This window comes from Pagrus pagrus (genome assembly GCF_965226575.1).
Source record: "Pagrus pagrus genome assembly, chromosome: 1".
Taxonomy (NCBI): Eukaryota; Metazoa; Chordata; class Actinopteri; order Spariformes; family Sparidae; genus Pagrus; species Pagrus pagrus.
The window spans coordinates 6521217-6547926 of record NC_140185.1 but is presented as its reverse complement, the minus strand read 5'-3'; the positions used below and the strand labels follow the sequence as shown (position 1 = coordinate 6547926).

The window sequence follows — 26710 nt, the reverse complement described above, 5'->3', positions numbered from 1 at the left end:
TAGACTCCAGCGCCTGATCAGCTGGATGTGGGAGCAACAATAAGTGGATCTGACGCCTGTTTGGAATGAGTTGAGGATAAACACTCATAGAGGGCTGCAGCTGCATGTGGAAAATGCACAGCAGAGGGGAGAACCAGGGAAGGAACAGGAGGGAGAAAGGAACGAAATATTGTGAAACAGGGATGGATGAGTTGGAAGAAAGTCAAATCAGAAAACAGATGATAGAAGAAATTATACTAATTGTAAACTGCTCTTATAAAAAATGCATGTGAGGGTTTGACCCCAGTTCTCACACAACATACACTGGGATAGGCTCCAGCCCTTGACGACTCTAAACAAGATAAGTGGGATGGAAGGATGGATGGACGAATGGATTGATAAACTAACCGACTAGCATGAAACTCAAGAAACGTTGTTTTATTGTTGTTATTATTATTATTATTATTATTATTATAAACAATGACAAAAAGGTGTAAAAAACGTTTAACAACATGAAGACAATGACAACAAGACATAAACGTAGACATGATGGGAAAATATAGACAATAAACGATTACTATTACTGTGATCAGCAATTATATTTGATGAGTCCAGGAGTCAAGATAATGTAGAATAGGTGAGGCGTAGGACCGTCAGAGAGAAGGAAGGGGGGAAGGGGCGATATTTTGAGATTGATCGGACAGGGAGAAGAAAATATCGACATCAAGGCTATCTGTTCAATAGCTGTTGAGGCATTTAACCAAAAAAACCTGAAAGTGAACCACAGAAAGGTCCGATGATCACTAAAGCCAGTAGGATTCATCCTCTGGGCACCATGAATGTCTGTATAAAGTTACCCATCTTACAGTTTAAAAGAGATACTTCAGCTTGGACAGAAGTGGTGGACTGACAGACATTGCCATCCCTGCTGCCACGTTAATAATGACTGGTGCAGCTTTAAGATGTACATTAAGAAGCTGAAATCTTCCAGGGTTGCAAAGGTGGTAAATAGGGCTGCAACTGACATTTTTTGGTCATCTAATGGTGCGTTTACCACCAGTGAAGCAACTTTGAGTGCTGGATCAGGTGTTTATTCTCCTTATTCGTGTGTATTCTGCCCAAACTGCCAGGTTACCTCACTGTGTATTAGCTACTGTGTCAACTACTGAGCAACAGCACTCACTGAGGGGGTTTTAGTCTGTGCTTGAATTCCCTAAACTCAGCACTCACCAGAGACTCAGGTTCTTTGTCATGAATTAAAATATATTTCGTGTCTAGCTCCAGTCAGCAGTCAACATTACAGAACAGAAACACCCAATTGTGGAGGTCGCTGCAGATCACTGCTACAGTCAAGTTAATAAACAGGAGTGAAGATAAATCCACTTTTTAATCCCAAAAGTTAAAAAGTAATCTGTGAGCTCTCTTCCCGTCTGTAAACTGCTCTAGATCTTATCAGAATCTGATGTGACTCTGGATGTTTATTCCTCCAGAAGATCTGGCTCTGCACCTGACTCCCACTGTGCCCGACTCTCCTCACGCAACACTCGGCACACGTCTTTTGTTTTGTGTTCATAGAGAGGCCCCTAGCTGCAGAAATGACATAGTGTGCATTTAAATAAAAACTCTGTTATCAAAATTGTGCTGATTAATTTTCTGTCGACTGACCTAGCAGCTCTAGTGAAAGGTGTAGGGAATTATTTCCCAAGTGTCCACAAGTAATATACAGGTTGTTGTGGCCATTTCCCATGTGGTTGTGTGCACCTGTACAGATCTGAAGTGTTGCTGCTTCAACAACATTACATATATTACATTTATCAAAAGTAGTTTAAAATGTGAACTTTTCATCAAACCAAATCTAAGGTATTTTGTCCTTAAAGCCTGTTCATGTAGCACAGCTCCAGTCTTGTGTAGCCTGGTATCTATACATTCTATGTGAGTGACATTAAATCATCCAGAGACCCCTATCAAATATCCTGTTATCTCCTCCTAAGAGCCAGTTAATAAGCTGTTAGAGACATACTGCAGTCATGTCATCCACATGAGTTTTCCACAAGCTGCAGTGGACAGCCACATACAGCTACACACACACACACACACACACACACACACACACACACACACACACACACACACACACACACACACACACACACACACACACACAAGGTCGCTGAGCGACCATGCGCAGCAGGAAACCTGAGAGCACTGCGACACGCTTTAATTTGCCTGCATGCTACCTCGCTCTCACTCTGATCGCTGCTGGCAGCATCCCTCTGCCCCCCCTCCAGCAGATGTTGATCCTGACTGCTCCTGTCCTCACACAGGACGCCTTAGGACAGTAGTGGTGGTTGTGTTGGGGGGCAGATCAGGTTTGTAACAAACCATCTCAAGAACAAAAGGCCACTTTATCCATGCCCTCCTCCCTCTCCTCGCAGCAAGCAGAGACAGGATAGGATCTGACAGCAGACATGAGTACCCGGTTAAACAAAAGGATTCATTTTACCCCCACTCTCCCTGCCTGCAGTTACAGCAGGTAATAATAGCTAATCCTAAATTAGGAATGTGTCATGTTGTGCCAGACGCTGCCTTGTTGGGACTGAAGCATGAGGATGGAGAAGAATTCTGCCTCACTGACAGACTGAGGAAGGAGTGATTAGACACCAGACTCCATCGACTCATGAAGGGGACGAGGATTTTTATGGTCAGATACCGTGTCCCAGTTCAGGGGCCACCTCCTTTGAAGTCGACAGTTCGAGATTGACCACAACAAAAGGCCTGGCACATTTACAAGGCTCTGGAAATGTGGCTGACAAATTAAAACCATTTGACCGAACATCAAGGACATAACCGATTACGGCTGTTAAATTAGACCCACTGCAGAGACGTTAGGATGCATGGGTCAACATGGGACTGCAATCCATCCTGCAACATCTCAACTCTCCAGGAACATATGCAAGGATCCTGTTAATGAACTTCAAATCAAATCAGATCAGATCAATTTTATTTATACAGCCCGAAATCACAATCACATTGCCTCAATGGACTTTACAATCTGTACAGTGAATGACATCCTCTGACCTTAGACCCTCGATTCGGGTGAGGAAACACTTCACATATTGAAAAACAAACCTCAGGAAGAGCCACAGAGGAGGGATCCCTCTCCCAGGATGGGCAGACATGTAATAGATGTCGCATCTGAAGACTGTGGCATCACATTATAAGGGGGCATGGAAAAAAGAGCTTTTGGAAAATAATGATGTAAACCTGCTCAGACACTGACAGAAGCTGTATGTTGAGACATCTTGGCATGTATACGTCGCAAAATCAGCACTGACAAGATACAATGGTTGGCTCAGTTGTCTGACGATAGAATGTAAATGCAAATGAATTTAACAAGAATGAATTCAGATGTTTCCTATTGTTCAGGCCCTGTGTTGATCAAGCGTCTCACGGTGGGATCGGCCAAAATTCTCAGAGCAATGCATACTTGGCTCTTGTCAAAGCATTTTATCAACTCAGACAATATTTAGTCCTAACGTAGTAAAAAGCAGCTGGGAGACGGGGCCCATGCACAGAGGCTGTGTCTTTATCACACAGGCTCAGGCTTCGAATCCTACGTGTGGCCTTTTGCTGGATGTCATCCCCCTCCACCCTCTCATTCTAATGGAAGCCATGAGGAGAAACAATGTTCACTTGTGACTATGATTTTTACATTCTGTTTTGTCAAAAAGGTCATAGATTTGATGTCTGACACTAAAGGTGCATTTCATGCAGCAGTGGCCAGTTCCTCCCCCTTAGAGATAGATGTAGATAACAAATGACCTCCAGACTCACTGCGATTATTTTCAAACTCATTTGAATTTGAACTGCAGTTCACAGCTAAACTTTAGAACATCACGAGTGAGCTTGGAGAAAACTCTGGGAATTAATTGTGTTTTGTTGTGGTGACCTTGCATTCACCTCCTTAAATGTCATTTTGTTTATTTGGTTCACATGGATTCTCTGGTTTGAGCTAATCAGAAGAATGGGGACATGTGTTTTCATTTTGATACTGACAGGCAGATTTATTTGTACTGTAGTGGGCAATGTATAACAGCTGATCAACATTTGATGTGTAATGATTGATAGTTGTTGTCTCTGTTTGTTCGTTTGTTTAGAAACTTGTTTCCAGACAACAAGGGAGGTCAGGCTTGATTATTTCAAAGTGCTTGACATAGGCAAATAAAGACTTAAGAATGAATCTCAGAAACTGTAGGCCATGAGAACTTTATTAAAATCAGACAGTATGTCTTTCTCATGTGATGTGAATAGTATCTGTGAATTGAAATGTGTTTTCTGTGTACTTTCACTACTAATACGTTCTCATAGATGCTCCTGTTTGAACTTTACATGAGTTGTCTGCAGTTTTGTGAGAGGTTGCATCCCTTAACAGTGATCCCTTTATATCCTGCTTCAAGTCTTTGCATCATTCTGAGATGGCACACAGCTCTGTGTCACCATGTCCTCTTGATGCTGATGGAAACCTCAGGCTCTTATTGCTCCTCACAGCTCTGTGGCCTGCAGAACGGCCGCTTCATTCCTCCAGTAATCCTGTAGACATATTGTGGAGGTGTGGGCTTGACTAAATATAATTCAGTGTCAAATAAAAAACAAATATCTTTATCATTAATGAAAAACAGTTTCCCAACAATTTTTCAGTCTGGTCAGGGTAGAGAAGAAGCCTCAGCCTTTAGACTCTGGAATATTAAGTCTTTCTGTACACTCCTAATGATATTGATAATAATAATTACACTGTTTTATATTCTTGAGCTGTGAAGATGGAAATCAAAATGATAACACATCATCATACCTAAACGACTGAAATAGGTAGATTGTCACAGCTCCCAAAAGAACACGTACGTTGCAGCGTACCAGTGACAGGCGTATCGCTTTTAGGCACTTAAATGTTCAGATTCCTACAAAACGTTTTTCTCATAAGGACAGGCTCCAACATGGTGCTGAACAGCGACTTCCGTATCTACCTGGTATCACCTTCCTGAACCATAGACATGACACAAGTTCTGGAAGTTGGTGAGCTTTGATTGGTCGTTGTCAATCTGACATGTTGATCATGATCAACTACTCTTCATCATGTGGCGCTTGCTTGTTTTATTCAAATATTATACAATTGAGGCCATCACAGGATTGACAAAAGTTACGAGACAAGGTGAAGTTATAAAAAAAATACAACGCATTTGTGCTGGGAAAGAGAGAAAGACCATTTTGTTTCTTGGTCTTGTAGGTCAAAACATTGCAGATCATTAATTTTTTGGGAGCTTTCAATATCAGTGTCGTCTCTTTTCAACCATCACGGTCAGGTCATGTCCGGGTTCTGGTCCTTCCAAAAGCCTACACCAGTAAACCCATAGACACAATTTACATACAGTAGCATAACATTTCATCAAACTCACACACAGTGAGAACTCAACTCTTGTTGGGGTCCAGTTTCCAGATGGCAGATGAGTAGCTGTTCACACCTAGATGAGCACTCCCACATGTCAATGGGAACCTCTCCTCCTCCACTGCTGTCGCTGTAGTGCGAGCACACTCGGCACTACACAGGGTCATAAAAACCTGCAGCTGTAAATATTTATGACTCCAAAGTTTCCCTCCACACTCACCCTCTCCAGATCTTTGTCTACCAGGTCGAAATGGCTAAATCTTTTATCTTTCTCCCTCCTTTACTTGAAAATGATGCACAAGCACTATCATTTAGCAAGAAGTGTAACTGAATGGACAGTTTTGATAAGCGTGCCCAGTTACTTTTCATTTCAGCAGAGTGGAGCTGTAAGATATGTTGTGTCACCTCTTAGGCTGTGTACAGACCAACTGAGCCTCCTCATTCATTTGAATGGAGCCAGTCCTTCAAGACAGTGGGGAAGACAACGTAGCGAGCTTTGGCGAAACAACGCCGGATCATACTGTGAAAAGTTGAAGCTGGCACAAGTTTTCCTGCTGCGCAGTGCTACATGCAAGACTCTGCACTGGCCAATCAAAGTCACACAAGTGCTCATTCTTGGTAGATCACAAGTGAGTGCCATATTTCTACTGTTTATATATAAACAGTTGAATAGAATAGTTGCAACCCATGCTCACTGTCACCTCAGACCAGGGCTCATGAAATATCAGACTTTGTCATTTATGGTGTTTTCACTGATCTCAAACAACAAAATGGGTCAGATTTGACCCAAATATTTTTGTAACATTTAAAAATTATTGCTAAAGCATTCATATTTTGACAGTTATTGACAAGATGAAGTTTGAAATCTCAGTTATTTTGATATTTGATGACTGATATATCCACAGTAACGAAGCTGTATGTGAACAAATATGAAGGTGTCCACAACGTAACAAATTTCTCCAGTGGACAACATGAAAAGCACAGGTGACACGTGTCACTTCTGTAGAGCATGCCATCAAAAGCCACGAGCCCTGCCATAACTCGAAATTGAAGGCATGTCAAGTAGATGTGAGCTGACACACCTGACAAATATTTATTTTATTTAGAGCTCAGAATTTAGTTTCCATGGTAACTACCAAAATCTTTTATCTTTTCATACTTCCACATCCAATTTCTGGGCTAACATTACGTCTGTAAGCCGCTGTATGTGTCATGAGCCACTCTAGTGACAGCTGGCTTTTCACCTGCGAGGCCGCTCAGAAGAAACACTTCTGCCATCCAACACGGTTTTCTAGCATAACCCTTACACAGACATTTGTGCTGTGTTGGTGGATTCTGCATGAATGGATGCCTGATTTCAATAAAGCCAGTCCTGTAATCTGTGCTATCAGTGCAGTTAGAGCTAAAGATGAAGGTAGACTGAGTTAACGTGTTGTTTTTTCTCTTTTAGGACAGATTTCTGCGTTCACAAGGATGAACCCTGTGATACTGTCGGTGAGTGCTACTTTGCCTTTTATATTTACATTTACATTTACATTTAGGGCATTTAGCAGACGCTTTTGTCCAAAGCGACTTACAAGAAGTACATTGTCCTTTTACATGTCTGTGTGTGTGTGAGAACACAGTTACCATGAACACACACACTTAGACACACACACACACGCACACACGCTTGTCTTCTACAGAGAAAGTCAGCAATTTGACTGCTTGGTATTTTGATCTTGAAAGTCACTCTGCTCATCTGTGTGGTATTTTGGTGCTGTGTGAATGGAGCACAGGCGGCAAAGGTTAAGGATTCATTCAAACCACAAAGTGATGAGGGAGTCATTGGTGTTTTTGTGGAAAATGTGTCTCTGTGAGAGTAGACTCCTCAAAACCACGTTATTGTGATGGTTCTATTACCAACCCTAAAAGATAGCTGATGGTGGGTGACGGTAGTGGAGTGTAATAAGGATTTTTGCTGTCAATTATGCATGACTAATTAATTTTTCTTGGACCTATTGGTATGCATATCTGCCCATATTTATTTTTCTGTAGCACTTCTCCTGTTCAGGATCTGAGGACATACTGCATGTTGGTTTATAGTTTATCAGCTCTGCCTAGTTTAGACAGTTTGATCAGAGCTTGGTGGCTCACCCTTTCTGGAACCAACTGTACTCTTTGTGTTCGTGTATACATGCATACAAAATGTGGAACAGTAGTGTAGTTGATACAGGAGCCATAAAATCGGACAGATGACATGTTTTGCTTCATTTGGGGATTTGTGCTGCTGAAAGAGTGGAGGGCACTGGGTGCAGGGGAAATGGAGAGAAGTTTACCATTGTTAAGTTGCATATACAACCAACACTGTAGTGACACAAAGCTGGTTGAAGGTCTCTATTTTAGGCTTAGTTTAACAGTCCACTATGACTTCCTCCTCATGAGGTTTTGTTCAACAACACACCACATCCACCTTTGCTGCTGACAGGAAGAGTCATTACTCACACATCCACTGTCACTTCCACTTAAGGCTGTGTTTGTGGTATAGTATAATGTAATAGTATTCATGCCTGTTCTCACCAGACACCCAGCATACTGAATAAATGCACAATTTATAATTTAAGTTATTAGAGGTCCCTATGGAAGCCCTGAGGTGTAAGTAAGATTTACATTTTAATCCATTTTTTAAGTCTGATCTAAATTATTTTCTCTCCTGTGTGACTTGTGATCTTTTACCAACTTTTACCAGGATGATCTTTCTGAGTCCTTCATATTTTCTTCCTTCTGTAAAAATGTGAAAAACAAAATTCAGGGGGGGAAAACAATTCTGTGTGTTGATTTTTTTGTTTTTCACAGGAAAATATTTTTTATCCTAGGATCCGAGTGAAAAAACAAAATTCAAGAGGAAAGTACGACTCAAGTGTTGAGTGTTTTTGTAATACTGATTTTGACCACAGGAGGCTGAAGTGCACGACTATAGGACGAAAAGCATCCATGTTCTCTCTCTGCACTCTACACACAAAATGCATCTATGATGTGTTAGCAGGTTATCTAACGTGACTGGCATGTCTTTTTTTTGGCGAGGAATGTGTCATACTTGGCGCTTATCTACCGTTAGTGTCATGGGTGGAATATTTTGTATTATCAGCAAGTCAGATAAAGGATTAACACTTTATGACCTCAAATGTAGTATTGTTCAAATTCTGATATATGAGCATTTTCCTGTTACACAATAGTTTATGGTTATAGTGGTCATTGTCAGTTGCAGGAGTTAGAGCAGAGTGCGTTGGTGTTTTCCTGTGATCCCCAATAAGGATTCATGGTAACCTGTGCTTTAGGTGAATGTGTGTATCTGATTCTTGCATTTTTTTTTTTCACTTGGCTTCACACATGAAAAATTAGAATGAGGAACTTAAAAAAGATTATCCTGGCAAAACTTTTTCCCCACCAGACCACAAGTCAAAAACACAGGAGAGAAAATAATTTTAAAATATGTTTTCCTGCAGGTTAGAGCGACTGGCAACCAAATGGCGACTGGCAACCCTGCCTTGAGTAAAACAATGATTTCTTTGGGTTTGAATATTGTTGGAAGCATTTGGAATAATACAAGTGCACAACTCAAGGAAATATTTAACCAAAGGTCTAGCTGATTTTAGACATTTTAATGCAGAAATGTTACATACACTATCTCTGAATATGGGGACACAGTGCATATTGGAGTGGAGTCCCTACGATCATGGGTTTTCCTGTGGGGCACAAATAATTGTCAATCGATTCATTAATACAATGAGATAAGTGATGTAATGAAAAGATCACTTTTTAACCTTGTCATGACTGAATTCTGTGATTAACACAATAGAATACCTGGGTGTACACTTGCACAACAAGCTGGCCTGGAAAGAGAACCCTGACATTATTTATGGGAAAGGCCGGTCCAGCCATTTTTCCTTGGAGGGAAATGAAGAGCTTTACCATGTGTAGCTGGACAGTTTTATTACAGAGTTGTGTTAGTGTACTGTGTCGGCAGTGTACGGAAGGCTGATGATCACAGGCTAAATGAGATCATCAATTCTGCCGTCTGAGGAGGAGCTGAAAAGATCCTGAGGGTCATTATAAGGAATAGACTGGAAGTCCCCCTTCCATCACTTTCTGATGAGTCTTCACCTTCAAAGGTTTATTGCTCTGGCCTGATGCATGTGTATTTGAGTGGGTTTGAGAACAGCATACAGCGGTGTATGATCTTAAAAGATTACTGCCTTTGCAGTCTGTCTCTACAAAAGCTCACCAGTTTCACATATCTCTCTTGAATCATGTCTTGATCATTTATGTGCTGTAAATGACTGTCTTTAACAGCCTCTCCTGCCCTGAGGAATTGGACCTGCCAATGCATTATGTTGCCAGATGACATTGCAGTGCAAATGTTGAGCCAGTTTCAACGTTTCTGTGGACAACTGGTGGAAACCTCTGCTTTGCACCTGTGTGGTGTTGGGGCTTGTTGGCTTGTTGACAGGAGGGTTCTGCAGTATCAGTCTGAACATAGCCCCATATTGAACATTTACAATTGTTTACTGTCAACATATGCCACTTGTTTTTCTCTCCAATCTGCTACTGGTAGGTACAGTATTATTCACTTTTCTATGGTTTTGTTTAAGTGACTTAAAGCGCTGAGTTGAGGTTTGGAAAGGACTGAAGAACAAGATAGGATGCCTTGACATTTTAATCAAAACCACCAATGTTCCTTAACCCAAACCAAGTGTTTTAGTAGCTGAAACCTAACAACACATGGGATGCAGGATATGAACCCTGCTCTCTGTCGTCAGAGTCTTGAGCTTTGAATTCCAAACCATTCACCAACTTTCCTGGATTTAAAAAAGGGTACCAGCAAATGTAATCCAGAAAGCGATTATGTTTCCTCAAAAACACATTTTGCAAAAGAAATTAAACATACTCAGAGGCGATGCGGTGGCTAAAGAATGATCTACTCTGTGAAGTTCTGTTCCTTTTCCTACATGGATTTCTTCTGCCTCTGTGAGCCTCTCTGTTTCTGTATTATGTAATGCTGGAACTGATCCATCTACAATTGTGATTTATGCCCTTGGAAGTTAGAGAATTGGCCGCCATCCATGAAAGTCAAAGCGCTTTTCTTTCCTGCTTGTTTCCCCATTTGACCACATGAACCCAAAGTGTAGAGGGTTTTTTGTTCTTGGTGCGACATATTTAGTTTACCAAAGGGCACCAACATTCCCTGGATTGTAAAAGACAGAAAGACAGATTGAAATGAGTTACAAACCAGAGCAGTCCTACACTGACTTTATCTGAGTCAGATGCTGTATAATACTGCCATCTGAGTCCCTCAGAGAGCAAAAGCAGTGTTTGTCATAGGGAACCCTTTTCATACGAAATACACCTTTGAACAGAGTCCAGTAAATCTACTGATTTTCATACCAAGAGGACTTCCCCATTTGAAATCAGGAAGGAGTGTGAATGTTTTCACACTCTGTCACCATCTGAAGCTGAAAATAAGGGCCCCATGACACCTTTCATCTGGTTTGATGTGTACATGTGTGCATATGTGCACAAGTTTTTTAAGTGTTTGTGTGAGTATGTTGCATGTGTGACTGGTTTCCTTTGAAGAGGCCTCATAGTTTCAATTTGGTTGTTGCTCTGTTGAGTCAGTTCAGCTTCATATTAGATTTAGTGGCCTGTAGATGCATTTGCACATGAAGAAATTACTATGAATAACATTTTCTTAATGCAAAGTTGTGTTGTGGTTGTGTTTGGGGTTGTGTTTGTTTGTTTTTATCGGTTGGCTGGATGTATGGATGGATTTCACAAAAACTAATGTACAAATTTCTGGTAACCTTGGATGGAGGATGGGTCTCAGCCCAGAATAGACCCCATTTTTGGTGTGGGTCCGGATAAAGGAACTCACTTTCTTTAACATTGTGAGATATATCGTTTTCCATCATTTTCTATAATGTTCAGGACATAATGCATGGCTCTTGATAAAAGAAAATCAGGCACGTTAAGGTGGCTGAGCACAATGTTATGTAGATCCTAGATCTGGTGAGTTTAAATTATAGTTAAGTAGTTATGGGTGGTTTAAGTGATACAAGGTTATGAAGTTTCAATCAAAGTGGACTGTTGGTGCGCCCTACTGAGTGCCATACTCGTACTCAAATAATACTATATATATATATATATATGTATATGTATACATATAAAATACTCAATTATATTTTTTTATCAAGTGGATGTTCTACCAAGTGGCTAAAGTGGCAGCCAAAAATGCTCTCATCATAATTTAGTATTAGGGAAACTAAAGTTGACACTTGGCATAATACCTCCATTCAAAGCTGCCTCCCCGCCCAATTGAAGAGCCATCTTACATTAGGTGTGTGAAGTAATGGATAAGGCGTCCAAACATCTACTGCACATTCAGGGACTTTTTTTCTGGCTGATTGTGGTTGACTGTCTGCACACAACAATGGAGCAAATGGTTTCAATTGTGATCATCTGAAGAATCATTCTGATGCTGAGGATGGTTTCATCATTGTTTTACAGTTGTTGTAGTGGAATCTGCCAGGACAGGCAGGACAAACAGTGGGACCTATTTTTGTGAACCCAGCAGATTGCAGTCCACACTGCCCACGGTGTCCTGCCAGACAGTACATGGGCCAGACTCATCAAAAAATAAGAAGTGTGTGCAGCTGTTGTCCCTTGTTACACAGTGTTGTAGATAATGACACCGGGGCAGGATTGGTAGGAACAGGTGGTCCAGGTGGACTTAATAGTGGAGAGAGGAGTTTAAATGGATGGTTTTTCATGGAACTGTGAGAACTGTTTTTAATGTGTTAGTATACAACACACCAGTAGAAACTAGTCTGTTGCTGGTTGCACAAAATGTAATCTGCCGATCTGGTGTGTGTCCTTGTGGCTTGACAGTTTGTAACATCACTCCAGTGAGAGACTACCTGCTGCCTTCAGATGGCTGTCAAGATAGCTAGCAAGCTAGCAGAGTAAAGGAAAGGCCTTCAGTAAATGTTGTCTTGGATGACAGAGCTGGTAAGAAACACATTAATTCTTTATTCAATCGTTATTATAATACAAATAACATAACACAACATTGGGCCCTATTTAGACGGTCTATGGTGCTCGATCTAAAGCGCAGTGTGCTTGTGTGTTTAGGGTGTGTCCAAGTCCATTTTCTAGTTTAACCATGGATAATCTGGGCGTAAAGTGCAGCGCACTTGCAACCTGGCTTTGGGAATTCTTGGCTCTCTGTCGGGGTTGCAGTTCAACCCAAAGATGTTGAGTGGGGTTAAGGGAGTTCTTTTTAATTTACCAGGGCTGCAGCTAACGATTATTTTCATTATCAATGAATCATTTAGTCTATAAAGTGTCATAAAACTTTGAAAAATTTTCACAATATTTTACCAGAGCCCAAAGTTATATCTTCAAATGTCTTTTTTTGTCTGATAAACAGTCCAAAACAATTTCCATGAAGAATTATGTAAAACAGACAAAAGCAGTAAATCCTCATACTGGAGAGACGGCAACTAGAGGATCGATCATTAAGGTAGTTGCAAAGTTTCTGTTGATCAACTGATCAATTAATGGACTAATGGTTGCAGCTCTAGAATATGTGCCATGTAAGCAAAGTATAAAATAAAAAAATCCTCAGTTGAAAATACACCTTTGTTTTTCATTGGTTCTTAAAAAGGTTCATAAGCAGGATGACAGTTAATTTAGCGTATAGTAGGTGAATGTAGAGAGCAGATGGTGGTATTTCCTAACTGATGTTTAGTGGACCGTGTCACCTCAGCCTCATTGACCCACAGGAGTGTGGAAAGAGCTTTTCTTCTATTTTTCCTGCTAATCTCTTCCTTCACTTCCTTGTTTTCCCTCAGCTGCAGGTCCTGACACAACCAGCCTGTTTGTAGTCACTCTCTGAGTGGCTCTCACTGCAAACAACTTCAGCCTGGCAAGCTGTTTACTATAGTGTTGTGTCTTTAAATGTATTTATCTTAGAATGTTAAACTGTTGACCAGGTAAGATTAGGGATTTTTAGGAGAATAGAAGTGAAACAACAATAGAGAGTTGAAGGTTTAATCCTGGTATAATCACTGGTTGTGGAGTTTTGAATCCTCCCATGGCAGGACAAAGTGACTCACACAAACAGAGGTTATACCTAAAGAATCTGGGAGGTCTAAACACGAAAGTCAGCACTTTTAAATGTGAACGGCTTAGTGTTGAGTCATTAAACCTGGCTTTCTGGTTTGTACATAAAAAGTACATTTACTAAAGTACTGTACTTAAGGTACTGTATTCTGTCACTTCATACATACACTCCACTAAATTTGGGAGGCAAATATTGTACTTTTTACTCCCCTACATGTATTTGATTAGAACATCACACAAATCACAATCAGACTGACAGCCTCGGAGCAGCACCACTTGGATTTTATGCCTTGCTGCTTAATGCTTAGTGCTTAATTTATTTTATTTCAGCATTTTTTGTCTGTGACCTTTGTGAGGTCCAAACAATGGGAGGACAGCAGCCTATGACCTAACCAGAAATGTCTCTCAACGAGGTTTCATGCATCCAAAGCCTGACCTTTGTTGGAATCATTGACATCATTTCCAAATGCTCTTTACCAGGTTCACTTTTCTCTTTAGTCCTTCCTCCCCCTTTCAGGCTAACTGACAGATTGTGATGATGTTTGGACAGTGAGAGAGAGACAGGGATTACTCAAGAATAGTCCATTGTGGTTTGACATGATGTGTCTCCGTAGACTCAGTACATGACATGAAAATCACAATGTTGCTATGACCCACAACAGCACTATGAGTTACTTCACTGAAATTTGTGGAGATCAAAAGCATGTCTCCTGAGCAACACATCTCAGTGTGAAAATGTTCGGTTTTCATTTTGATGGTCGTCAGCTGGAGGCCTTAAAGCAGATTTCGGCAGGTGTGAGGGGAACCTTGTGATGTAAATTTCATCAGCTGCCCAAGAGAGCAGGTGTTGACATCTGTGCAGACGACCACGAACCCCCACAAATTTATGACCATGTGGAATGCATCTATCTACTTGTGCCGACTGCACATTTGTGGAATGCGAGTGTGTATGTGGATACCCAATTTAGTATGCACAGAATGGCTGTCCATGCTGCTGTCCTCATCTGCATCTGTTTTCTGTTTTTTCTGAACCTATCCACACATAGGAAGGAAAAAAAAATATATACAGAAATGAAGAATGCCATTCATTGTGTAGGTAAGGTTGCATTAGTTTTCCAACTTAACCCTTAGGAGTCTTGGGCTATTTTGGCCATTTTTTTTATACTTTTGATTTTGCCATCCTATATCACATTAAAAAAATGTTTCCCATGCCAATATTTGATATCTTTTTTTTTTTCAGCCAATATGACCTGACAAATTATTTTTTCACTTTTAGATATAGTATCAGCATAATGGACACAAAAACGAACAAAAATCATAAAATCAAGATTTTAAAGATGGTTATTTTTTAATATCAAAACACAAACATGCTCAATAAAGCATTTTAAAACTTTAAAATGTAATAACAGGTTCCAATTGTAGCATACAAAAGTAAAACTGTGATTAAATCAAGCTATATACAATTATTTATAACAAATCAGGTGTAACTGTAGGTGTTTTTTTTTCTTTTTAGTTATACATGTCCTCATAACACTTTGTACACATTTAAAACAGAGAGCTACATAACAGGCCTTGCATTCCCAGAGTGTTAGGGGTTCCTGAAGCCCAAAAAATAAATGAAAATGCATCATGAAATGGAAATAGGTGATCTTGGAACATACCACTTGGCATTCGCAATTGTGAACATAACAAAAGCCAACATTTATGGGCTCAATGATTTCTAATACAGTATATTCTCACAACTCATTGAAATATATTGATTATCATAGTAGGGGAAGACTTCAATCCGATCCTCAACCTAAAACTTGAATACTGGAAACAGTTATACCACTTTTACACCAAAATGAGTGCCTATATGCAGTTTTTTAAACTCAGGTAAAACTGATTGATTCCTTGCTTATTGCCAGGAGGCGAGTTTGCCTTTCTGTTTTTTTTTCCTTGTGTGTCACATTTGTCATCATGAATGCGGTAGAAAGAAACAGGGAAGAGTAGAAAGCTGCAAATCACATACCTCATAAGACTACATTGAGAAGATGTAGAAGAGTCTTAATCAATAACATTCTGAATTAGATTTATTTTTTCCAGAGCTGAAGTTGCGGCTGGTAACAAATGAAAATTAGCATGTCCACCCAGGTGTGGTGTTTCCATCACAACCAATCAGAGCTTGAGCTTATGAACACCTGTGACAACTGCAGAGTAATTTGATGCGGGAATGAATGCTGATTGTTCCCATTCACATTAAAGACAAAAGCCAGATGTTAGTGGGTTTTCTGCCCAATGTGAAAGGGTTATTCATTATAAGAGGGGACTTCAATCCGATCCTTAACCCAAACCTAGACTGATCCCACACTTAATTGCTGGCATTCAAAGAACCCATCAAATAGAGAATATTCCTATTACTTATCCCATTATTATCTCAGACAATGGACCATTGGTCTTTGCTTTGTGCAGATCCAATCCCTCCAAGTGGGTGGCTATTCAACCCTTCTCCCCAAGTGGACAAAACTTTCAGCAATTTCCTTTCCAGAGAGTAGACGTCCGTCACTCAATTAAATAGAAACATCACCCTTTGTACTTAAAACGGTATCATCAAAGCTGTTCTCAGATGACACATTGTCTTACACACACAGGAAAAAGAAGAAAGAAGAAGAAATGTAAACAAGAATACAAACTCAAACATGACTTTCTGACTCGCCCACAGAGCAAACCAAAAATAAGGTACAGAGATGTAGCTATTCAGCTAGATAAATCTGAGCTGAGCACGGTGAAAAAGATCCTGTCTGTCCCTTGGCTGAACATCTCTGTTGTCCACCATTTGAAGGAGCCCACTCCCTTTAAGTTTTTGTCTCATCACCAGATGTTTGTTGCACAGAACCATCTCAAAAAGGCGCCGCTTGAAACGGATTGGAAAAGGGCAGGAACTCCCAAAGAATAGTCTGTCCATCACCTTATACCATGGGCTAACTTCAACCAATCAGATTGACAGTAAGAGAGCGCTACCGCCAATGCAGCCTGTTGGTAAAACAAGTTCAAGAGAGACTCATAATTTTTTTGAGTGAACATGATTTATTTCCATGTGTACAAAAGAATGGGAAAGTTTGGCGGTTAGACTCCGTGGTGAAGTAATATTTGGGGAGGTGATGAAGCTGTGCCTAGAATAGGAAACCCCCCGATGGAGTCTAGACACTGGTGGTGGTGAACTAGCAGTTAAAACTAACAGTGTCTTCTCTCGCTGGTCACCACACCTAAACCCCGCCCGTAGCTGCAAGTAGTTCTTCATAGGAACTACTGTGGGCATACTGAAGCTTGAAGCCTGGCAAAATGGATTTACTGGATCACAGAATCACACTGAATCCAGCTGCCTCGCAAAGTGATTCATCAGGTATGTGTAAGTAAAGCCTAAAGCTGTTACAGAGATTCTTTTTCATATGGTGACCATATACATTTCCAAAATATATCCTGTAGTAGAATGTGTGTGAGTGTTGTGAGTCTCAACAAAGCTTTCCTCTCTAATTTCTATTTGTAACGATGGATCCACTGGCATGTAGACAAGCATTTATTCATTACATGGCTAATAAAAGTACAGAGAGTGTGGAAGAAACTGAGTGTTCTGGCTCTGATTGAATCCATATCTCAGTTTTACCCTACATAGCGCTACTTCCCACACGCTATCACATATTATCAGCATGCACATAGCTATGAGGTAATGGAAGTAGATGCGGACAGAGGCAGCGCTGTGTGTTGTGAGGCATTGTGGCAGCTCCTGGCCATGCCTGGCCCTGCACGGCTCTGCCCTACCATAATACTCTCAACCTGCTAATCTTCCTGCACAATGAGAACACTCCTGCTCTTTGTGCAAGCAGGCCCAAAGTGTGTGACCTACTTTGAGCCTCACTATAATCACAGCACTCATAAAAGGTCCTGCTTCAAAACCCCTACCACCCACATTTCCCCTCCCTGTTTCTCTTCTCCAGGCTGTCTCAAACTTTTTTGTGTCAAAAGGCCCCCAAACACACACAAATGTGGCCATGGAGTAGCATTTGATAAGACTCCAGGGAAGGTTTTAGTTGTTGATCTGTTTTATTGAACTGAACAAACATCTCCACTATACACAGAAGGATTTGGATGACTTGGCTCTTTTTTGTGAGTTGTCTCATCTGGATCATTTTTATTGAATGAATCCGTAAGTTAATATTAACAATGGGTCAAATGACTATGTGGATTGTGAAATTAGAGCGTGTGGTATTTAAGCAACTCAAAGCTCTTGGTTAAGGTTAGGGAATGATCATGGTCTTGGTTTCATATTGAAATGAGATAGGATATGTTTGGTTTGGTCTTTCCCTAACCTGAACCAAAATGCTTTCACCTAAACCAAACCACATGGCACAGAACACAGACCTTCTTCTCCAGTGTCACTTTTTACACCTACCATCCACCCCAGCACTATCCCTATGACTTCTGAGGTATAAGAACTTTTACTCTACCTGGACTACAAAAAGCCATGGCTCGTGAACATAATCCAGATGGCAAGAATGTCCTCCAAAATGTATTTGATAAAAGTGTTTAGTACACAGGGTTGCTAAAAGACCCCTAACCCCACAATGAGGATTTCAGAATAAGATTACTTTGGTTCTTTTGGTAAGAGCAGATTGATAATTAAATGTCTTATGTTTTATGATCCTCCAAGCTCCTTAACGCTCCAAACTTGAATGGAAGATGGGACTTGGCCGAGAATAGACCCCATTAACTTCAGGATCAGAAGAGCAACACATGAGTTCTGCGTATTTGATATTTTTGGTCAATATTCAGTAGATGTATATTTCACAATGTTCATCCAAAAAAGTCAGCATTTTTCCCTGAATCATTACTGCTTTGACCTCACAATAACAAGTTTATTCATATTAGAAATCCCTAAATAGGTCATGATACAGGATATAGAATCTTTTTTTTTTTTTTTCATTTTGTTTTCCAACTAAGAATCTCTAGGTTTTAGGCTACATGGGAACAAGGGAGTGACACAGGCTGACTGATGGAACATATTTAAAGAAAAAAACCCTGTTCTCATAAATCAGCAAACTGATGGAAGTCTAACCTCAAAAAGCCACAGTGAAGCAGAACAGGACTGGAGGCAATGATGGTGGGGTGGTGGATGGGCCTGGGATAAAAGTAATATTTGTAGCAGCATCCTATTTCCTGTGTTTGCTTTACTGGAGCATAGATGTAACTGGAAGATTAGGGGGTTGGTGGGATGTTGATGTTGAACAAGGCCCTGATGACAGGAAACTTTATGGAGTAGCTGCTGACTGGTGGGAGGTGACGCTGCACAAATCATCTGATCACACATTGTGTGTGTGTGTCTGTGTGTGTGTGTGTGTGTGTGTGTGTGTGTGTGTGTGTGTGTTCGCACTGAAAAGTTATACAGCCAAAGTAACAAATAGGACAACTACATTTGTAGACATATATGATTACTAGCTAATTTTAGTTAACACCACAGATGTATTACAAGAAGATAGTAGATTACATGATTGTTTCCATTCATTCCAATGACGGCTGCATACACCAAAAGTTTTCTCACTTACCGGTTACTGAACTTCAGTGCTCTTGATTTCTGTTCCATTATGGTGTGAATGTGTGTGAATGGCTGAGCATAGAAATACTGCGGGCTGCTTTGGAAAAGGAAGGGCTATATCACTCATGATGAGCAGGTTGGCGCCTTCCATGGTAGCCTCTACTATCAGTGTATGAATGTGTGTGTGAATGGGTTAATGTGACAAGCGTTGTAGACCACTTTGAGTATTTTTTGTGGACAGTTTAAAACTTTAAATGAAAGTGCATTTAAAGTTTTAAACTGTCCACAAAAATAAAATCTTTTTAACAATAGTTTTTGCATTTAAATATATCGCAAGGGGCAAACTACATATTCATACTGTTAGACATTGTTAGACAACACTAATCTTAAACATAAAACATTGTACAACACCTTCAACTATAGTGTAGTCCAGTCTTACAATGTAGTTTGACATCAATTTGACAGCATCAACAAGGGTAGAATTCATGACTGTGGAGTGTTTGCCTGCATTAGACTGTATGGGTGTACCACTATAGTGTATTTGCACATGAATGCTTGTATCTGTTTGTGTCTGTTCATGTTTGGGTGTGTGCAAAGTTTGTCAGTGCGGAGTACTCCTTTTATATAAATATTTGTGTATATACATGTGCAAATGTGTGCGTACTGTACATATGTGTGTAGAGTCTGTATATGTGGGTGGTGTGTTTATAGGTGGGGTGTTAGTGTGACATAGAGGCCGGTGGGGTCAGTATGCGGTGAACAAGTATTTATATGTGATTTATTTGCAAGCATGTGTGCATATTTGTGTGTGTGTGTGTGTGTATATGTGTGTGTGAGAGGGTGAACAAAGCGTCTCTTCCAGGCTGACTCAGGCCTGTGTTGTCAGCACTCGGGGCTTCGACTGTCCAGGATTCAGTGGCTCAATGGAAAGCCCTTCATGTTGTAACGGCTAATTAGCGCAAAATAAATGGCTGGCCGAAGCTGCTTGTGGGCAGCGCAGTGCTGTGAGTCCAGAGGCCTGATGAGGCTTTGTGGCTCTTTTGAGGCTGTCTGGCTGGATGTGCCGCCAGCTATCTGAGCCAACACATCACTGTTTGATCAGCCAGCTAGCCCCTAACACCAGGTCAAAACCCAGCGCTGATAACCACAGCGCTGTGGATCGCAGCTCTTTGTCCGGGGGCTTTAGTCTCAGAAGTGCTGGCTTCAACGGATCTTTGATGCTGCAGAAAATCTCAGCCACACCTCTGACCTCACTGTGGAGCTTCACCACCCAGCTTTGTTTTATTCACGTGGGCTTTATAGAGCCAGTATGGTAAAGGCCTGCTTAGTACTAGCACCTAGTGTCATTTGAAGGGAATCTGACCAGCTAATGAGGACCTCCATCCATGGACCAAACATGGCAGGATATTCTTTCCAATGAAAGTTGCTGGCTCAGCACTGCAAGTGCAACATTTTCATTGCTTCCAACTTCTGTGTGTCTGACTGCTTGTAGTCATTACTAACACCAAAATAATATTTGAGTTAGTTGCTTTTAACCCAGTTAACTAAGTCTGCTTCCTACTTAATGGAACAGTTCAGAGGAGGCAAAAGTATTGCACAAATTATGTTTACTGGCTGCTTTTGTTATGGTCCATGGAGTGCTGCATTTTTTACGGTATAGGAGCTGTATGGGAGTTGGTCGGGGGAATGTTGTTTGTACCAAACCACCATCAGACCACCATCTTAAGGTTATCGAGGTTATATCACGGCTCTGTGTTGGAATGGTTCAAACGCAAGTGGGGCCCATTTTGTTTCAGTTAGTAAATTGATGCCTTTCAGACGTATATGAGTGAACTGTTTTATTAATAGTTGACTTAAGTTAGGTCGTCCTCATACTGACAGTTTCTCACTTGCAGGATGGGAATGAGTCCCTTGGTGGTGTAAATAATTGTTCCCATTTGTATGATTCATCACATTAAGACTATAAAGACATGCAAAAGACACAAAATTCTTGGATAGAGATTGTGTAGGCAGTGGGATGCAGGACGATGTTATGACATTAGGCGTCTCACCCTGCCTTCACAGGTGTGGCACAGGTTCATACACTTTTGACTATGGTCAAATGACATATTTGAAAAACTTCATTTACAGAATACAGAGACCTTGACACTCTTATGTTCCTTCATACACAAATATCTGTTAGGACAAAAATGGTAGAAATAAGCATCACATATTTTTAGTAGAAACTGAATCAGGAGGAAACGGTATATTTTAGCCTGATTGCTCACAAGAGAAAGAGAAATAAAAGCATAAAAGTGGAAATACAGAGATTATCATCAGAGTCTAGTGTTTGAACAATAGCTACTATATGGTAAAATAGAAGAAAGTCATTCTTAAAAGAACAAGTTTGTTGTTAAGTACTCAGCTGTTATTCTTTGACACAATCTCTCCCCTGTATATATCTCTCATTGCCACTGTTAAAGATTAAAGCAGCCGTTTAAACAATCTTTTAAATATAAACTTTCTGCATGTCAAAACAAAGAAATGAATATTTCTGACCTGCTTTATTTGAATAAATATATCAAGGTTGCTTTCCTATAATTGTCTCAGATCATAGACATTATGCACACATAATTGCAGCCTCTGACAAAGCATGCATGGTTGTAAAATGGCAAACTAGTGAAGAGGGAAAATAACACACACGTCCAAATCCAGGCCAACATCTGTTTTCATTAACCCATAATGTTTCCATTGAAGAGGGCTGTAGCCTGAGCCCAGTCCAATACAAAATCACCATGTTTGGATTTTACTAAATGGGTCCATTCTGCACAATATTGTAGCTATAGACAATGAGAGAGCAATGCATTTAATGTATTTATCCCGTGGTGTCCAGTCATTTCGAATGGTGCATGATGTCCACACATTTACAGAAACAACCAAGCCATCGAACTGAGATTTAATATCACCCACTTTCAATTATTATTATGTCTTTAAATACTCAATTGTTTTACTAATATAGGTAACCAAATAACAATATTTTGTATTCCACTTTCCAAGAAAAACAAGTAGTTTCTGTATAAAAGTACCAAACCAAGTGGGAAAGCATAGGGTACAGCAAAAAACGATTTTAGAGATTCACAGGCAGCAAAACACAAGTAGTTAAAGAAACACAGCAATATGGCACAGTGACCAAATAACCACACTCAGTCACACAGCTGGCAGGCAACTACACAGCCTCATAGAGCCACAGCAGCTTGTTCCCCCCGTATTCCTGGTTGTCAGTTGAGGTATAGTGTGTTATCTGCAGGGCTATCTGCAGCCTAGAAATGGAGGTGAAAGGAGCGATAACCTTGATCTTCTCATGTGACCTTGGGTTTGTTGAAGTGTGTAAATGTACACTGAATGTATTACCCAGAGTTGTACATGTTATTTATGAAACTAATGTCATGTCATGTCACTGTGTTGCAGGTATTGCTTATTTGGGTGGTATCTGCAGTGCCAAGAGGAAGTGTGTGCTAGCAGAGGACAATGGACTTAATCTGGCCTTCACCATCGCTCACGAGCTGGGACACAAGTAGGTTTTAATGCAGTCAAGTTTCAGACAGGTCTATCTTGAAAATGTATCATGTTATCATGGGCGGCTGTGGCTCAGGAGTTATAGTGGTCATCCTCTAACCGACAGGTCGGTGGTTCAATCCTTAGCGCCTGCAGTCAACATGTTGCAATGTCCTTGGGCAAGATACTGCAAGTCTTTAACCTCAACAACAATAAAACAACTCTCTGCAGTGGCTTAACAGTAACATGTTACAGCTAATCCAAATCACGAGCAAAATCAAATTTATTGTTGGCTCACACATTGTGTATCTACCAATTGGAATTCTGTCCCTACTTTGAGATATCAGGCACACTAACAGGGGTCATGTAAGAGACCAAAGTTGAGTTCAGTACAGACCTTGTTACACCTCCACTATGTCCACAAACAAACCCAGCACTCTGAAAAACCTATGGCTATGTGACCAGCATGGAGTGACGGTGGAACACCTTGAAGTTGCTTTTTTCAAAGTTGAGAGTCTCACTCAAGGATAACAAGCAAGCTGTGTTAGGATATTATGTGCTGGAGAGGTTTTCTGTGTCTTTTGTCCACAAACAGTCAGTGGACGAGTTGCCTGACTGATGTTTGCTGTGACAACAAGCTCTCTCTCTCGACATGACACATCAGACAGATTGATTTCCAAACTTACCAGGAACTCCAGTTTCTCTTCTTTTCATCCTGACCCTCTCCTCTTGGAATTATCACAAATGAAACATTGTCTATTCAAGCTTTCTCATTGTGCCCACAAAAAATATACCATGATATGAATTTGTTGGTCATATCACCCATACCTAGCACGCACTGTGCAACTGGAGAACATACAGAGAATGGATTGTTAAAATGACAAAAAAAATGTCAACTCATAGCCTTGCCTTTGTGCAGTGTTGGGCAAGCTACTTGGAAAGGGCAGTGAGCTAAGCTACCAGTTACTCTACATTAAATTAAGCACCACTACACTATTTCATTTAGACTTTTTTTTTTTTTTTAACATTGAACCACCTTCATTTCAAGTAAATCCTATCTCAATGATCAAAAAAAAAGGTCAGTCAAACAGATAGGCAGGCAAATGTTCATCAATTGTTAAACAAAAATAGACAGAACCAGGCTAGCTGTTTCCCCGAGTTTCCAGTCTTAGTTAACCAGCTGGCTGTAGTTGTAGTTTACATGAGAAGAATCTATCTGGACATCTGACTATCTGCCAAAAACCGAACAGAGACATTTTTACTTTAATTATTTTAGATTGCTGAAAACATTTTCTCCCTTATTGTTGCTGCTGCAAACATCTGGATGTGACATCACTGTGATCAACATTTTGGTAACATTAGTTGGTGTTTGAAGACAAATTGGGACAGTTAGCCTGGTTGGTGATGGTTGTGTCAGTGGGAATCTCCTGAATGTGCGTTCGTAAATTTGTGTTCGATATGTTGGAAGTTGAAAGCGGAGTCATTGCTGCATACTGCATACTGACATTTTCACTACTGGACATTTTTTAAGCAGAAGTCAAACACACACATTTATAAAAGGTGAAAGTCAGCTTTCTCATTTAGAAATTATAGTGACAAGACATTTAAACTCTTTCATGTTTAATTATATGATTTATTGATAAAAATGGTCTCTTGACTTGGTAGATGCACAGATACTATATATTAACATACAAAAGATTTGCAGTAGGGTAACAAAAGTGACTGAGATCTCCATGGGAGCCAAAATTAGCTGATTATTTCTTTGCTGTGTGGCAGTAACATGTCTGTTTAAGCAGGAAACATGCTGTCCACACATAAAACCCTCACTGACAGCCCAGTTATACACAGCTAATGCCAACCTGATGATCATGCCAAAATGTATGAACCTTTGTAGCAGCTTTGTGACTGTGCCAGGCCCCTCAGGTGTTATTACAGTTTTCATGAAGGAGCTCTGCTCCAGCTTTGGGGGCCAGGAAAGGTAACAAGCTGGCACACACTGTGTCCGACTGCTGCCAATGTACATGCACATTAGTAGTCAAGGATGAACCAAGGCCAAAAAAGTGCTGACAAACCCAAAGTAAAACAGACAAACAACAAGTCATTTACTAAACCGAGGATAAAGTAAAACAGCCTGAGTAAAGAAGCTGCTCTGTAGTCTGGTGGTACAGCAGCGGATACTTCTGTATCTTTTGTCAAACAGCAGGAGGGTGAACAGACCTTGGCTGGGATGGATGTTGTCTTTTAGTATTTTTTGTGCTCTGTGCAGACTCCTTACCTCAACGACCATCAAATTTTGTTGCATAACTTTGGGAAAACGCAGAGTGGATTGAGAGCAGATTGTTCTTTCATAGGCCTTTGAGTACCAGTGGGATATTTTGGGCCAGAATCAATACAACTTTAGACAAATCAATGACAATGTTCCTCTTTTTAAGCATCCATAATTTTGACAGTACAGCCTATGGTACAAGAGTCAAACAGACCTACAAACTTTGAGATAAGATGCCTGGAGTCAGGAGGGTTCTTTAAGGCATCAAAAAAATAATGCTTCCCCGGAAGGGTTCCAAAGATGGATCTTGTCGAATCTTGGACTAGACACATTTGTAAATTTTGAAAAAGATGTGAGTGAGGCTGCTCAAATTTTTCTTTTAGCAGACTAAATGGTACAATCTTCCAAGTGCATACAGGTCCTCAATAGAATCGTTTTCAAAAAAGTTTTCGTTGACATGAACCCGCATAAATACGCCGTCGAGCGCCATCATAACTATGCCAAACCTGTAGGCGGCAGTGTAACGAGAAGGATAAAGCCATGCAAGCCAATCAGAATCCTCAAAATCAACAACAACAAAGCATAACAAGAGCGACTTCTTGTTCCTTTCAAAATAGTAAATATGGCACAAGGTTCATTTGTTTGGACTTGGGAGTGAAAGCTGTAGAAAAACTGCTGACCTCCGTGCACTTCTTTGCCTCTGCTCCTCGATATAGTAGAGCAGTTGTGTTTGCAAATGCAAACAGGCCAAAAGCGTTTGCACAAACTCAAAAATGAGCACTACCTTAACAGCATCCATGATCAGTAAGCAAATAAAATGTAAACATAGAATGCTCACATGATGTGATGCATTTTTAGTCGCAAACTGTGACGTTTGAGTACCTAAAACTCTGTTTGACCCAGTACACACGCGAACACAAAAAAGGCGTTTTAAGAAATCTCCACTTTGGCCGGAGTTTTTAGAAATGATCTTTTTCCATTATAAAACCTCCGTTTTCGTGTAAATGAAAGGCCAAACCGCATGAAAATATATGGGTTTTCCCTCCGTGTAAACGGGGTCTAAATCCTTCTCCCTCCAGGCATGGAAAGTTTTGTCCGTCCACTAGGGTAAGAAAGAATGGTTGAAACAAATATATATAAACCAAGTTATCTGACAGATCCAGGCTCATCTAGCTTATAAAATGAAATGTATTGCAAGAATAGTTGGCAACAGAATTAGCCTCTATATGTAGCCACAAGGGGTCTCCAGAGGACATGCTATCCACAGCGGGATGTTGCCAGAGATGCCAACATTAGAACCCTAATAGCAGCCCAATAGTAGTGTCTGAATGCAGGTAAAAAACAATCCAGAGTACAGCTTTTGCACACCTGAGGATCGACAAGTGCGTAGAAGACCAAGGGCCAACAAAATCAGGAAGAAGACTCGCGCACACTGTCCACTTCACTTGTAATTAAATTTGATGACAACAACATTTCGGTACTCAGACCTTCATCAGGTTATCTTACAAGACAATGGTGGAGACTATCTTAAGTAGGGTTGTAGACTCATGTGGACCAATCAGGCCACATCGCAGACAGACATCCCTCAAATTCCATCACACACACACCTGGACCAACAAATCTACACCACTGTATGAAAGCACTGCAGAATCAGACAGCAGAAACAACAGAACAGGAGAACAGTGCAGCAGGATCACTGTCACATCGTTGCACCAGCCACTGTTGATATAAAAATAGATTCCCCCACCTTTCACTTTGCCGG

At 40.5% G+C, this 26710-nt stretch overlaps 1 protein-coding gene across 2 annotated transcripts in view; it reads left to right on the top strand.

Moving 5' to 3' along the window:
• adamts17 (ADAM metallopeptidase with thrombospondin type 1 motif, 17) overlaps positions 1-26710 on the top strand; it is a 113763-nt gene that overhangs the window by 32150 nt on the left and 54903 nt on the right. For both annotated transcript variants that reach the window (XM_084342278.1, XM_084342277.1), the window contains exons 7-8: positions 6870-6913; positions 22596-22701. In XM_084342278.1, coding sequence (XP_084198404.1) covers positions 6870-6913; positions 22596-22701 — 150 coding nt within the window. The remainder of the gene's footprint in view (positions 1-6869; positions 6914-22595; positions 22702-26710) is intronic.